Raw genomic sequence first — 11,885 nt, forward strand, 5'->3', positions numbered from 1 at the left:
TAACTCGAAGCACTTGTTCTATTTGATCTACAGTACATACAGTTGTTTTAATTTTTAATTTTAGTCCCCCGTTTATAATTTGTCTGGTTCTATATATTGTTACAGCATGAAAATCCCAAATAGTTATTTGTGTTTTGAACTCATGATTAGTTAACCCAAAACTTGGGAGATACTGAAGGTTGAAAACATGCATGAACCATGAGTGTCACAGGTGGCATGGGCAGCTTGTGTATGTGGCATGAGGCAGACTAGAGAGGGGACAGGCAGCATGGTGGCAGGAAGCAGAAAGCTGAGTAGCATATCAGGTAGGGGAAAGCAATTGGAGTGGCACTTGGGGAGGGTTCAGGGCTAACTCGTGGCACACCTGCCAGAAGGGTTAGCCCTCATGGAACTAGGACACAAGTATTGTGATTCTGGGTCCAAGCTGTTGTCCATCCTTTCTCTGGCTGTGGTTAACGTAACTTCCCCAGAAAAAAGGTGCAAAAAAAGCACGTTATCCAAATGAGGCATAATCTGCCTCATTCTGATCTCTCGTAGAGATGGGCTTAAACTCTGGGCCATGAAGTTATAGTTCCATTTAACTGCTTTTCTTGCTAGCATGATGCTATAACTCTTGATATTCTTCTTACCTTTCTACATGTTTAAGCCCTCTTGGAATCACGTTGCAAGTTTCTTAGTGTAGTGAACTTGTCGTTTTTTTATCTCAAAAAGAAAAAGAAAAAATGCAGAAGCCTAAGAAGGAATTGCTCGAGATGATGACTGCTTCAGCTGTGCTGCTGCTTTCCTTGCCATTGCTCTCTATAACCTAACCTAAACTATGTCTCTTTACTGTCGTTCGGGGAAAAATACACTGATTTATGCATATAATGTATAATTAAAACTAAAGATTTCAAGACCACTGGAGTCACAAAGTAGCCTAGGCACATATCTGAGATCCTGGTGGTTTCTGTGACTGACACACTAAATGGGGGGCACAACTGAAAGCATCACTTGGAGTTACAGAATAAGTTGAATTTGTGGACCCAGCTCTGCAGCTGCGATGAAGATTTTGGCAAAGAGAGTGTGCTACAAGTGACGTTGTGGGAACCAGGGTTTGTGAGGTACTAGGATGCCATGATTTAAAAAATGGCACATGGGAAGTGGTTATATATAATAGAAACCACTCCAGCAGGTCTCCTCCAGTGGAGGATGGTGCTGTGTAGGGGAAGGTCACATGATGACTGGATCTGTAGGTGTTAGAGACACTAAAAGGGAAGATTTAAAGCCTTTATGGTGTTGAAGCAGGGGCTGCTTTCTTGGGATTTCTTTTCAAAATCTACAATAGTTGGCATGGCCTGGTGTATTCTAAAGCTACAATGATCTTTCCTTTCAGAGATGCCTTTACAGACCTGATCTAAGACAAAAAGTTCCTGGTAGGAATGGCTGAATATTATGCATAGATAGATAGGGCTGAGCTCCATCAGGAGGGCCAGCCTGAGCAAAGCTGGGTTTACCTACAAAGCCATTTGATTAGCCCCAAACTGAATGTGCAGACTGTATTCCTATGATACTCAAGCCAGTGCAAGATGTAATCATGAAAAGATAAAATGGGGGGCGGAGGGTACCTCATAAAATCATCTAGTCCAACTCCTCCTGCTGTAGTCAGGATCACCTCTATCTAAACAATCCCAGACGCATTTTTGATTAATCTGCATTTAAGAACTTCCAGTGATGGAGATGCCACATCTCCCTGAAGCGGTAGTGTAGGAGTGGGGCTTGGTACCACAAGCACAGGATTGTGTTCAGTGATGGGACAGTCAGAAGTGATTTCTGGAGAGAGGTGGAAGCTTCAGGTTAAGCAAGGGAAAGGTAAATTTCTGATGGACCTTAGTGAAAGGAGAGCTATGATCATTACATATCTCTGTATGATCATTGCGTATCTCTCAGTCTGCACAAAGCTATTTGTGCTGAACATCACACTGACATTTTGACCTGACTGAGACAGGGTGAGGCCTCAGCAGCTAGGAGTCCCCTGCAAATCTAGGTTTGGCAGCCTATTCTGATCTGGGGCTCATGCATCTTCATTCATCCAGGCTCTGCTACAGTTTATTCCCTTGGCATATCTGCAGTCAGCGTGATTTACAGATTTTAAATGTGTTTAGGAAACTCAATCCTATTGACTGGAGAGTTGGGTATCTAAAATACTTTTTAAGAACCTGCCTCTTGGGAACCACAAGCAATAGTAGTCATTGAAAGTGGTTCACTGCCAGGGATTTTTTTTTTTATTCCTAAGGCAGAAAAATGAAATTCAGCTAGACTCTTTTAAGTGACAATATAAGCTAAGTAAGCAATTTAGTCTTCCTGCACCTTCAGATAATTTCTGGAATTAAATCACCAGTATCGATGTTATTTGCTTGCACTATTACACAGCTGTAGACAGCTTTTTGCCAATACATCATTATCTCAAAATTAATATATGCCAGCCAAAAAGATTTATTTCTAGGAAAAAAATTTGCAAAATATTGCAAAGACTGAATTAGCAGCTGGATTTTTTCTTTCTGCCTTCATAGTACAGAAATTTATTGGCAAAGTTTATCCAGGTATTTTTGACCACGGATGGCACTCCAATGTTGTGCAAACATATGCAACTCAAATAGTTTTAGATTAGGGTAAAAAAAATCAGATTGGTGTGTTAAGTAAGTGACGTTCCTTTCCTTATCCTCCACCCTCTTTAAACAGTGCTGCTATTTTACAGCAATAGAAACCCATTCAGATTTTTGCAACTGACTCAGCTATAGACCTCTACTAATTTAAGAGAAAGAAGAGGGAAGAGAAAAGGTAATTTCCACAGTGAAAATTAAATAGCTACAAAACAAAATAATTCCAAGGCATTTAATTTCATGCTAATACAAGTGATCTTTTGAATTTATGCCACTTAAAATTTCACTCTTATTTATAAATGTCACTATTTTTTAATATTCATAATTTTTTACAATTAATTTTTAAGGACATGTAAAATTCTTGTTTGGCTTTTGCTGAAAATGAGGCACTGCAACATACTTTTTGGTGTACAATAAAACAATGTATTTTGCACAAATATTGATGTGTTCTGATACATTTCAGTTGTATAGATTATATTTCAGAAACAGGAATAACTTGCAGGGAAGATGAAGTTTATCTTTATTGGCTTAGTTTTCTTCTGCATGGTGAAGAACATGTTAACAGGTAAGTACACTGCTATAGTTATCTTCCTTTTTTCCAGCTCTTTTAAATGTCTTGCTCTGTATGTTTTGACTTACATTTGCTCTCACATATTATTTGTATATCAATCACACTTGTCTTTGTTACTAGCAAACAGTTTTCAGTCTGTGCTACTGAGCAACTATAAACAGAGAATTCTTTATTCAGCTGTTTCAAGAAACAGAAGTTGAGCTGTCAGTGTGCTCCTTCCTGTGCACTGTATGTATGAGTATGTCACATTATGTGCTGTAAAGTAGGTATTTGTACACCATAAATCCTCCCATCTGTGCTCTAATATTGATTAGTTTCTTGTTTATTTATAGATGCTCGGCCGATCCAAGATGAAGATGGTAATTCTTTACTTTTCTACATTCCAAAAAGCCTGAAGAACCACTTGTAACTCTGATCCAAAACCCAGTAAAATCAGTGAGGACTTCCATTAAACTCAGCAGGCTTTGGATAAGATCCTGATAGAAATATTTCCATCTGTTCTTTACAGAACAAGATATCAGAAGGAGATACAAAAATATTATTTTAAGCAACTCATTCAAACAATAGACATAACATCTATAAAAATGCACAATAGTTGATGTGTTGAAAGAAAAAAATCACATCTGACCCAAAAAAACAAAGTCTGATCAAATTGTGCATTGTATACCATAATTAAGATTGTTAAATTTATTGGGCACCCAGGCCCCTCTTGAGGTATTGAATCATACTAGTCATTTTATATTATTCTAAAATACATGTAATCTTATTGGCAAAAAGAAAAATCCAGCTTCCAGAACAAAAAGGTTAAAAGCAACAAATGCTCAGAAAGTCAATTTAAAAAAGAAATACGGGAACAGGTCTTCAGAGAGTTTTGTTTTTTCACCAACTGAGGATCTTGCCTGCAGCATGCAAAGTTTGTCTTTGTCTTTAAAACCACCAGTTGCTAACATTTAAATTGGCTTGCTGATTGATGCTTTGGATAGCAGTTTCTGAGGACAAGCTGGAGAAGTTTTGTACACCACATTTGCCTAAATTTTTGTTGAGAACAAAGGGGGACCCAAAAACTGTTAAATCTGTATAAAGTATCAGGTCTGCTGATATGTGAATATGAATAAACAGTACAAGAATTAAGAGTATCCTGGATGTACTGACAGATGGTATCATAACATCCCATTGAAAACAGCAGTCCCCAAAATGTGAACCTGGGAAGGGCATGGGAAGAATTTTAATTTGATTATGTGTTAATTAAAAAACAAATTATTTTGAAACTGCCTGCAACAAACCTCATGATCTTTTCTTGCTTGCACCTTGGAACTCATGTTTGGATAATTTCTTTTTCAAACAAATGCAGGTAACTGGGAAAATGAAAATTTTTTTGATGTGACATCTTAGTTTAACCACCATGTGAATGCATTTCATAGGATAATAATAAATTTTAACCTGGGATTTAAGCAATGCCCAAACACTGTGGGAACAGAGGTCCTAATCCAACTGGGCCCTGAAGTAAATAACTAACATAATGCTTGTTTGTAGTGGTTTAGGTAAGTTCCACATGTGTTTAAGTGCTTTATTGCATTGGGGACCAAGAGTGCTCAGCATCTGGAGGTTTCAGACTCCCTGAACTAGCAGCTCAAGTCCAAATTAATTTATTAATGACCTAAAAAGACCCCCCAAAATCTGGCTCCAGCCAAGTGAGAAATTCCTGTTGCTGCTGTTGAAGAGTTTTTCCCCCATCTCCTTAGTTTTTGTTTTCCAGCACCAGCAGAGAAGAGATGTAATTTCAAGGTTTCAGATTCCTCCAAGGCATCTCAGACCCCAGCCCTGGAATGGGATCTCCCTCAAAGTGGGGCCCTGTTGACTTCAATAGTGTCACCAAAAGGATCCACTGTAGGATCAGGGTCTCAAACTTAGCCTGCAGCTGCTCCCCTTTTGCTGAAGCCTGTGCCATGCCAGAACCTGAAGTCAAATACAGATTGTTAATGCTAGCATGGACAAGCAAGGACATATGCTCTCTTGTTCATGTTGTTTAGGGGGAAAAAGTCCCCGTGTGGGTTTCTCTTACTGATAGGAAGAATGACGTTTGGCTGGCAGTGGGAGGGAGAGCACGTGCAAGCAGAAGAACAGGGCACTGCTTAGTGCTCTGCTCCTGGAATAATTTCCAATGAGCACAGGAGAAGCCATTCACATTTGCAGAATGATATGTTTGTAGTGAAAGGATCTTGGAAGGCCCAGCCACACACAGCCATAAGATGCCATTGATTTTTTTAAGAGCTGTTTCCTAATGTTTGTATTTCTCTTTGAATTGTTCTGATACTGAATACAGAATTTCCAGGTACAACTTACAGTACTTCTAAGTTATAACAGCACATACAGTGCTGCACAATTATAACAGCACATACAGTGCAACCCTTGAAGGGCAGTGAACATTTTACAGAATGACGTGAGCTGGATTTTTGGGTTTCCTATTCCTCTACTGGAGAAAGGAAAGGTGGTGGAAGAAGTGAGGAGAGATGGTAAAGGGGGTTTAAAGCCACTTTTTGTGCCTGTTTTTGTTGTCTGTTTGGTGCCCAGCCAACCAACCTGCTTCTTGTTACAATAAACTAATTCTGCAATATTTATTTTAGATCCCTATCAAGTACCTGCCTCCATGCCGTACTGGCCTTTCTCGTCCAATGATTTCTGGTCATATGTGGAGTATTTCCGGACCCTGGGAGCATACAACAGAGTCAATGAAATGGCCAGAACCTTCTTTGCTCACTTCCCTATTGGAAATGGCCTTGGTTACCACATTCCAGCTCATGAACATTAGTGACTTTACTCATTTTGCTAACGCTAATGATGAGGTATTTAAAGGAATGTACTGCTGCCAGTAAACTCGTGAATTGCCAGTTAAGTCACTTCTGTCATTTCTATGCTTTTTAACTGTTTGAGTACTCATATACTGTATAGTATTTGCTTTTTTGTAAAATTGCTGATGATTTTAGTGTAGTTTATATTTTTAATACAACATATACCTTTGTGCAAATATAATAAAGAGGTCAAACTCTGATGCTGCTGTGCTTTTTTTTTAACAATATCTTTATATTTTGAATGCTGAGCACTCTTGGTCCCCAATGCAATAAAGCACTTAAACACATGTGGAACTTACCTAAACCACTACAAAGTATAAAAAGTGCCCATCGTGTCATTTCTCGATACTGACAGCAGTCAGAGTAGCATCATTGCACAGCAAGGGCTCTCTACCAGCAATACTTTGCTGCCAGCTCCCGCATCTTTTAAAGTGAGATTCTATGACCCTGATTCTGCACTATGCCCAAGTTCAGCTTTGGGAAACATGGGTTTGGCTTCCTGAATAAGTGACACCTGGATCCTGCTGTGTATGTTGGTGCAAAAGAGATCCTGCCTCTCTCACTCTCCTTTTTTTTTGCTGCTAGCACTGGTAGCATAAAATCCTGCACAGCAGCAGAGAATCAGGTACTGAAGTTTTGCTTTACCATACTAGCTCCTACCCTGGCAATGCCCCAGCATGCCTTCAGATCTGCCCAACATGCCTCCTGCCCTTTTTGTTGATGTTAGAGGCCAACTGGCATAGGCAAGGAAAACACCACCTCCATGAGCCGTCTACAAGTGAAGAACTCTGCAGGGAATTACGGATCAGTTCAAGGCCAGTTTGCACTGTGTAGCTGTGGCCTTAACAGAATGGACAATCTAGGGTCAATAGCATCCCCTGGTCCCTGGTATCCTAGTGGGAGACAAGAGGATGTCTCACAGGTGGTCAGGATCCAGGGGAGATTTCTGTCTGCTAGTCTTCCTTTTCCTTAATTTTAGCTCCCTACATGTTAAAATGAAGTCTTTGCCAGCACTGATTAAACTACTCATCACTATTGCACTAGTAGCCACAAACAGAGAACCTTTTTAGAGGTAAGAGATGGCTCAGGACCTGATTTTCCACTGCTCTCCCTTTGAGTAGTCATATATCTCTAGAGAGAATGGCTGTAAAGTCCTGCCTTTCTCATTTGGTAATATTTTTACATTTGCTCTGTGCCGATGTAACTGTCTACAGAAGGTCTGTCTCTGGGATATTAAAGTGTGTTTCTCCCTAGAGCAAAGATTAGCCAACATAGCTAATTATGTATGGTTGATTAATAAGGATTATTTAATCTATTTTAGGTACTTATGCAGCACCTATTAATCGTCTGGGCATCTCAGTCATTCATGTGTTTATCTCTATAACATGCCTGTGAGGCATTTTATCCCCATTCAACAGGCTGAGTACAGGAAGAGTCTGTGTCTTACCCAGTCTCCCAAGAAGTCTTGTAACTGAACTGAACCCAAGTCTTGTGAGTCTCAGGCTAATAAGCTGACCCCAGGATTATCCTTTATTTGTTCTCTGTTAAAGGGTGAGAGGAGGTTAAGGATCTAGAGAGCTGGACTAAAAGTACTTCCTGCATAAATGCCTCAGATATTTTCTCTTTTGTGCATAAGTGGAGATACTTCTGCCAGGTTCGCCTATTTACATCACAAACTCATAAATTAATTAAGCTATCTCCTACCTTATGTATATTAAAGTAAAAAACCCTTTCCTATACTTCCCTGTGTTTTTACTGAAGGGGAAAAAACACAACTGGTGTTAGCCAACTGTTTTAAAAAAGATGGACTGTATAAATACATGTAGTACATTTGCAGTGCCGTGTATAGTAGTGAATATACTTTTATGAAAGCAGATATGCTAATAAAAGGGGTGATCAATCAGGTCCCATTAGGCACTAAATGGGAGTTAGGCATGTCCTGCCTGCAGGAAGCCACAAAGGCCCAGATCCCTTTCTCAACAGTAAAACAGGATACTAATACTCCCAGATCTCACACAAGTATTATTAGAACAAAATATATTTTAAAGGATTGTGAGGCACTCAAATACAAACCAAGAGTTATAGAGAAGCACAGCTGGAAAGAACCTCCAGAGGTCATGTAGTCCAATCCCTCACCTGAGACAAGATCACCCCTATCCATAACCTAGCTACCCCATGTTAATGGAGTTTGTAAAAGCAGACGGCTAGGACATTACAAAGAAAAAAATATAACTTCACACAAGAAACACTTGCCTGTTCATCTTCACAGACAGGCAGAAGTTCAACTGTCCCAGTATAATGTCAACCAGATGAGCCTTTGAGAAAATGTGACTTTCGAAAATGGTACTTAGGCCTTCCTCTGCTTGAAAGGTTTTGCTGGTTTAGCTATTGGTGAGGCTACACTGGCTCACCTATTTATAGGAAACTGCTCATATTAGGAAAAGAATCCTTAGGCTTGTGCCACTAATAGTGTCACCCGAATGAAACAAGCTATCCTGGCAAAGGGCTGTTTTGTCATCATAATTGCATACATGTTGGGGAATGCAGCTGCATGAGGATTTTGTATTCATTATTGAAAGAAGTGCTGGCCAAGGTTTACAACAATGGTTCTTGACCCTTTTACACTCAAGGCACCCCACAATAGGCTTGAGACACCCCTTGGAAAATGCCAGCTCTTCATTTTCACTTGTTACTGACTATAGGAAAATACTACAGCAACTCCACTGTTGCAAAGAACACAGGAAGACCACACCAGGGCAGAGTGTTTTTAACACCAGGGGTACCTATGTGAAACCTCTGGGTTCATTTGGTTAATCATGTTTGCACACCCAACGGTGCTAAGACTGTGTGGCAGCCCATGGCACCCTTGAAAGGATCTCAAGGCACCCCATTGTGCTGGAGCTCAGAACTGTAAGCCAGGCTTCAGCCTTCTAAGGTCTGGTCTGTAGCCAGGGCTTGTACTGGTACAGCTGTGTTTGAGAAGGGTGTGATCTCTGCCAGTGTATTGGCACAGCCGCTAGGACACATACTGCTCGACATGTGCCTGCACCCACGGAGTCTCTCCCTTTTCAGGTGCTGCCTTGGGATGGGACATTCTTTCTGGTAATACCACCTGCAAGGCCTGCATTTGGGAACTTATGGAAAGCTTATTCTGGATCTCCTACTACAGAAGAGTCAGGGATTTGATTATCATTACTGTTATCATTACTACTACTATGAATAATGTTACTAGGGCATCAACAACAGTAGCAGCAATAATAATAAAATAATAAACAATGATAATCATTACAACTATCATTGGTGCCCTAGTATTATCAAGCATCGTTATTAATAATAATAACATAATAACAATAATCGTAACAACGCCCCGGGATAACAGCTGAACGAAGCGCATGTGCAGCTCTGGCGCGCAGGGGGAAGGAGCACGTCAAGCTGATCCCGATACCATAGAGGGCCGGTCTTCCGAGCATCCAGACAAGTCACGCGCGCACGCGCTCCTCATACCGGAAACTGTCAGTGAAGCCAGACCGGAAGTGGCTCCGAAGGGACGGGCAGCCCCCAGGAGCCTGGCGCAGTGTCTGTGTGCCTGGCTGGGCGATGAAGCCGGCGGTGGATGAAATGTTCCCCGAGGGCGCAGGGCCCTACGTGGACCTGGACGAGGTGTGGAGGGGGCGGGGACGGAGCGAAAGGCTGCGCGCGCAGCTTGCGGTTATGGCTCGCTCGAGCTGCGCGGAGCCTGCGGAGCGGCCGAGCTGCCTGCCCCGCCAGCCAGTCTGATTGGCTCTTTCCGCGGGGCGGTGCCGGCGACGGTTGAGGGGGAGGAGTCCCGCCTGCGCGAAGACGTGGGGCGGGTCCCCGGTGCTGACATGGCACAGCTGTCATACCCCACACTCCTATCTTTGGCGTGGGCTGATACCGTATTGTCCTGCCTAGGGCAGCCCCCCAGACCAGTTGCTGGGAATTTCAGTGCACATGATGAGTAAGGCATACAGGAAGGGCAGTTTCTGCTGGCCGGTGGAGAAAAATGAAAGGCAAATCAACAGGTGACTGATGGACAGCAGAACTGCGAGCGGGCTTGAGCACCCAGCCGCTGCCGCCCAGTTGCTTGCTACGAGGAAAGGGGGTGTGGAATTATTTTTAAAAAAAGTGTTTTATTTTGGGGTTTGTTGTATATGGGAAAATATGGTAGTTGCCGCCCCATTGGAAGGGAAAAGGCGGTGGTCTGACTGCAGCATCTGCCCTAGTTGAGGGCGTACAGCATATGCTACAAGACGGGCTCAGTAAGCAGGGGATATAGGCAATAAAGCTTGGGTATGCAGCTGGAAATGATGTGAGGTGAGGATGTCAGGTTGCCTGTCGTCAATAAGCAGACTATACTTTTAATCAAACTGTCTGGAAATTGGTTTCCTGGTTCAAGACATGCACCCCGATTTTTTGATTGCTGATTTTCAGGGAATGGTGCATGTGGTATGAGAATTAATACATTATATCTTGAAGTCACTTGCATTGTATTTTTTGTTACTAAACAAAAGGCAGTAATTAATACAACAGTGTTTGTGTTTAGGCAGGGGGAAGTACAGGTCTGCTGATGGATTTAGCAGCCAATGAAAAAGCAGTTCATGCAGATTTCTTTAATGGTAAGATTTAATTTATTACATTTCCATTGCAGTGTTACTTAATTTTTTAAAATACAGAAGTAATGCCACTGTAAATTGGATTGCTTTGTATTGATGGTGAATATATGGCTGTCAAAAGTTAGTTTTAAGTGGTTCCCAAAATTTCGACTAGACATTAGAGCCAACATGATATTTGGTACTCTCTAATCCCTAAATAAACCACTTAAATTTTGCCTTCAGTAATGTAACAATGATATATTTTATTATGTGACAACATGCAACTTTGTTTAAGAAGAACCCTCTGCCTGTCATTACATGCTTTAAAATCTCGACGCCCCCCATTTTTCATGGGAAAATTCTTTTTGTGAATTCATCTCAGTTTGGAATGAGAGGAGCACATGGCAGAAACCATGAGCCTGCCTCCATTCAAATCAGTGGCAAAACTCTTGTTGACTAATGTGGTGCAGGAGACAAGATCACCTGATGTTGGGTTTCAGATTGATCTAGTTTGTTTAGCTTTTACTCGCCTTTAATAAAAAGTATATGCATGTACAATGTAGAGTACTATACTTGTTGTTTGTTTTGTTTATTCCAACTAGATTTTGAAGATCTCTTTGATGATGATGACATCCAGTGAAACAAGTCTTCTAGCTGCGCAGTGTTAAAAGGTGTGGAATCCCCCTGTAGGATTGCCGGTGGTCTCCTTTAAGAAAAAACTTGGAGTAAATTTGTAAAAACGGTTTCGGAGATATTGAAAATTCAGTGGTTAAAAGGTGAAAGGAATTGTGAACTGCTGTTACTAGAAAGCATGTTTGTTTTCTTTAATGTACTTGCTGATATGTTCATTTAATAAACTCTCCCCTGGATTTGTTTCCAGTGTTAATAAATGCTGATGCATTTAGAAATTCCCTGAAGATCCTGGTTTTGTGGGGAGTGAGTGGGGGGTAACATTCATTGTTATTTTTAGGCATTATACAAAGATAAACTACAGAATATATGATCTTGTTTTTCAATATTTAGGATTAATCTAGGCTATTTTGTATAAAAGTCATTCATTCCCTCCCCACCCCAGGCCTGCTCAATCTCCCCTGGCTGGGATGGAACTGCTCATTGAGCTGGGGTAGCTCCCACCTACCCTGCAGAGCTCGGGGCTAAACCACCATGTTCCTTGCCAGCCTGGTGCTGTCAGCTGGGGGAGCCTAGAGCTCTC

General features: G+C 41.4%; 2 protein-coding genes across 2 annotated transcripts; both read left to right on the forward strand.

Moving 5' to 3' along the window:
- Window positions 1-2,996: 2,996 nt before the first annotated feature.
- Window positions 2,997-6,293, forward strand: OTOS (otospiralin). The gene is made up of 3 exons (XM_019542946.1): window positions 2,997-3,204; window positions 3,543-3,569; window positions 5,835-6,293. Exons 1-3 carry the CDS (start codon window positions 3,147-3,149, stop codon window positions 6,017-6,019), a joined length of 270 nt encoding a protein of 89 aa, XP_019398491.1. The 5' UTR covers window positions 2,997-3,146; the 3' UTR covers window positions 6,020-6,293.
- Window positions 6,294-9,563: 3,270 nt separating this feature from the next.
- On the forward strand, window positions 9,564-11,583 carry COPS9 (COP9 signalosome subunit 9). Its single transcript, XM_019542947.1, has 3 exons — window positions 9,564-9,719; window positions 10,624-10,696; window positions 11,275-11,583. The coding sequence occupies exons 1-3, from the start codon at window positions 9,657-9,659 to the stop codon at window positions 11,310-11,312; spliced, it is 174 nt and encodes a 57-aa protein (XP_019398492.1). The 5' UTR covers window positions 9,564-9,656; the 3' UTR covers window positions 11,313-11,583.
- The last annotated feature ends 302 nt before the right edge of the window (window positions 11,584-11,885 follow it).

The sequence above is a fragment of the Crocodylus porosus genome, unplaced genomic scaffold (genome assembly GCF_001723895.1).
Source record: "Crocodylus porosus isolate Cpor-Errol unplaced genomic scaffold, CroPor_comp1, whole genome shotgun sequence".
NCBI classification, from domain to species: Eukaryota; Metazoa; Chordata; order Crocodylia; family Crocodylidae; genus Crocodylus; species Crocodylus porosus.

Excerpts from the sequence above, each read along its gene's own strand:
- COPS9 (XM_019542947.1), top strand. The coding sequence starts at position 9,657 with ATGAAGCCGGCGGTGGATGAAATGTTCCCCGAGGGCGCAGGGCCCTAC. Across the intron at positions 9,720-10,623 it reads CCTACGTGGACCTGGACGAG|GCAGGGGGAAGTACAGGTCT; the intron begins GTGTGGAGGGGG and ends GTTTGTGTTTAG. Across the intron at positions 10,697-11,274 it reads TCATGCAGATTTCTTTAATG|ATTTTGAAGATCTCTTTGAT; the intron begins GTAAGATTTAAT and ends TATTCCAACTAG.
- OTOS (XM_019542946.1), top strand. The coding sequence starts at position 3,147 with ATGAAGTTTATCTTTATTGGCTTAGTTTTCTTCTGCATGGTGAAGAAC. Across the intron at positions 3,205-3,542 it reads GGTGAAGAACATGTTAACAG|ATGCTCGGCCGATCCAAGAT; the intron begins GTAAGTACACTG and ends GTTTATTTATAG. Across the intron at positions 3,570-5,834 it reads GCCGATCCAAGATGAAGATG|ATCCCTATCAAGTACCTGCC; the intron begins GTAATTCTTTAC and ends TATTTATTTTAG.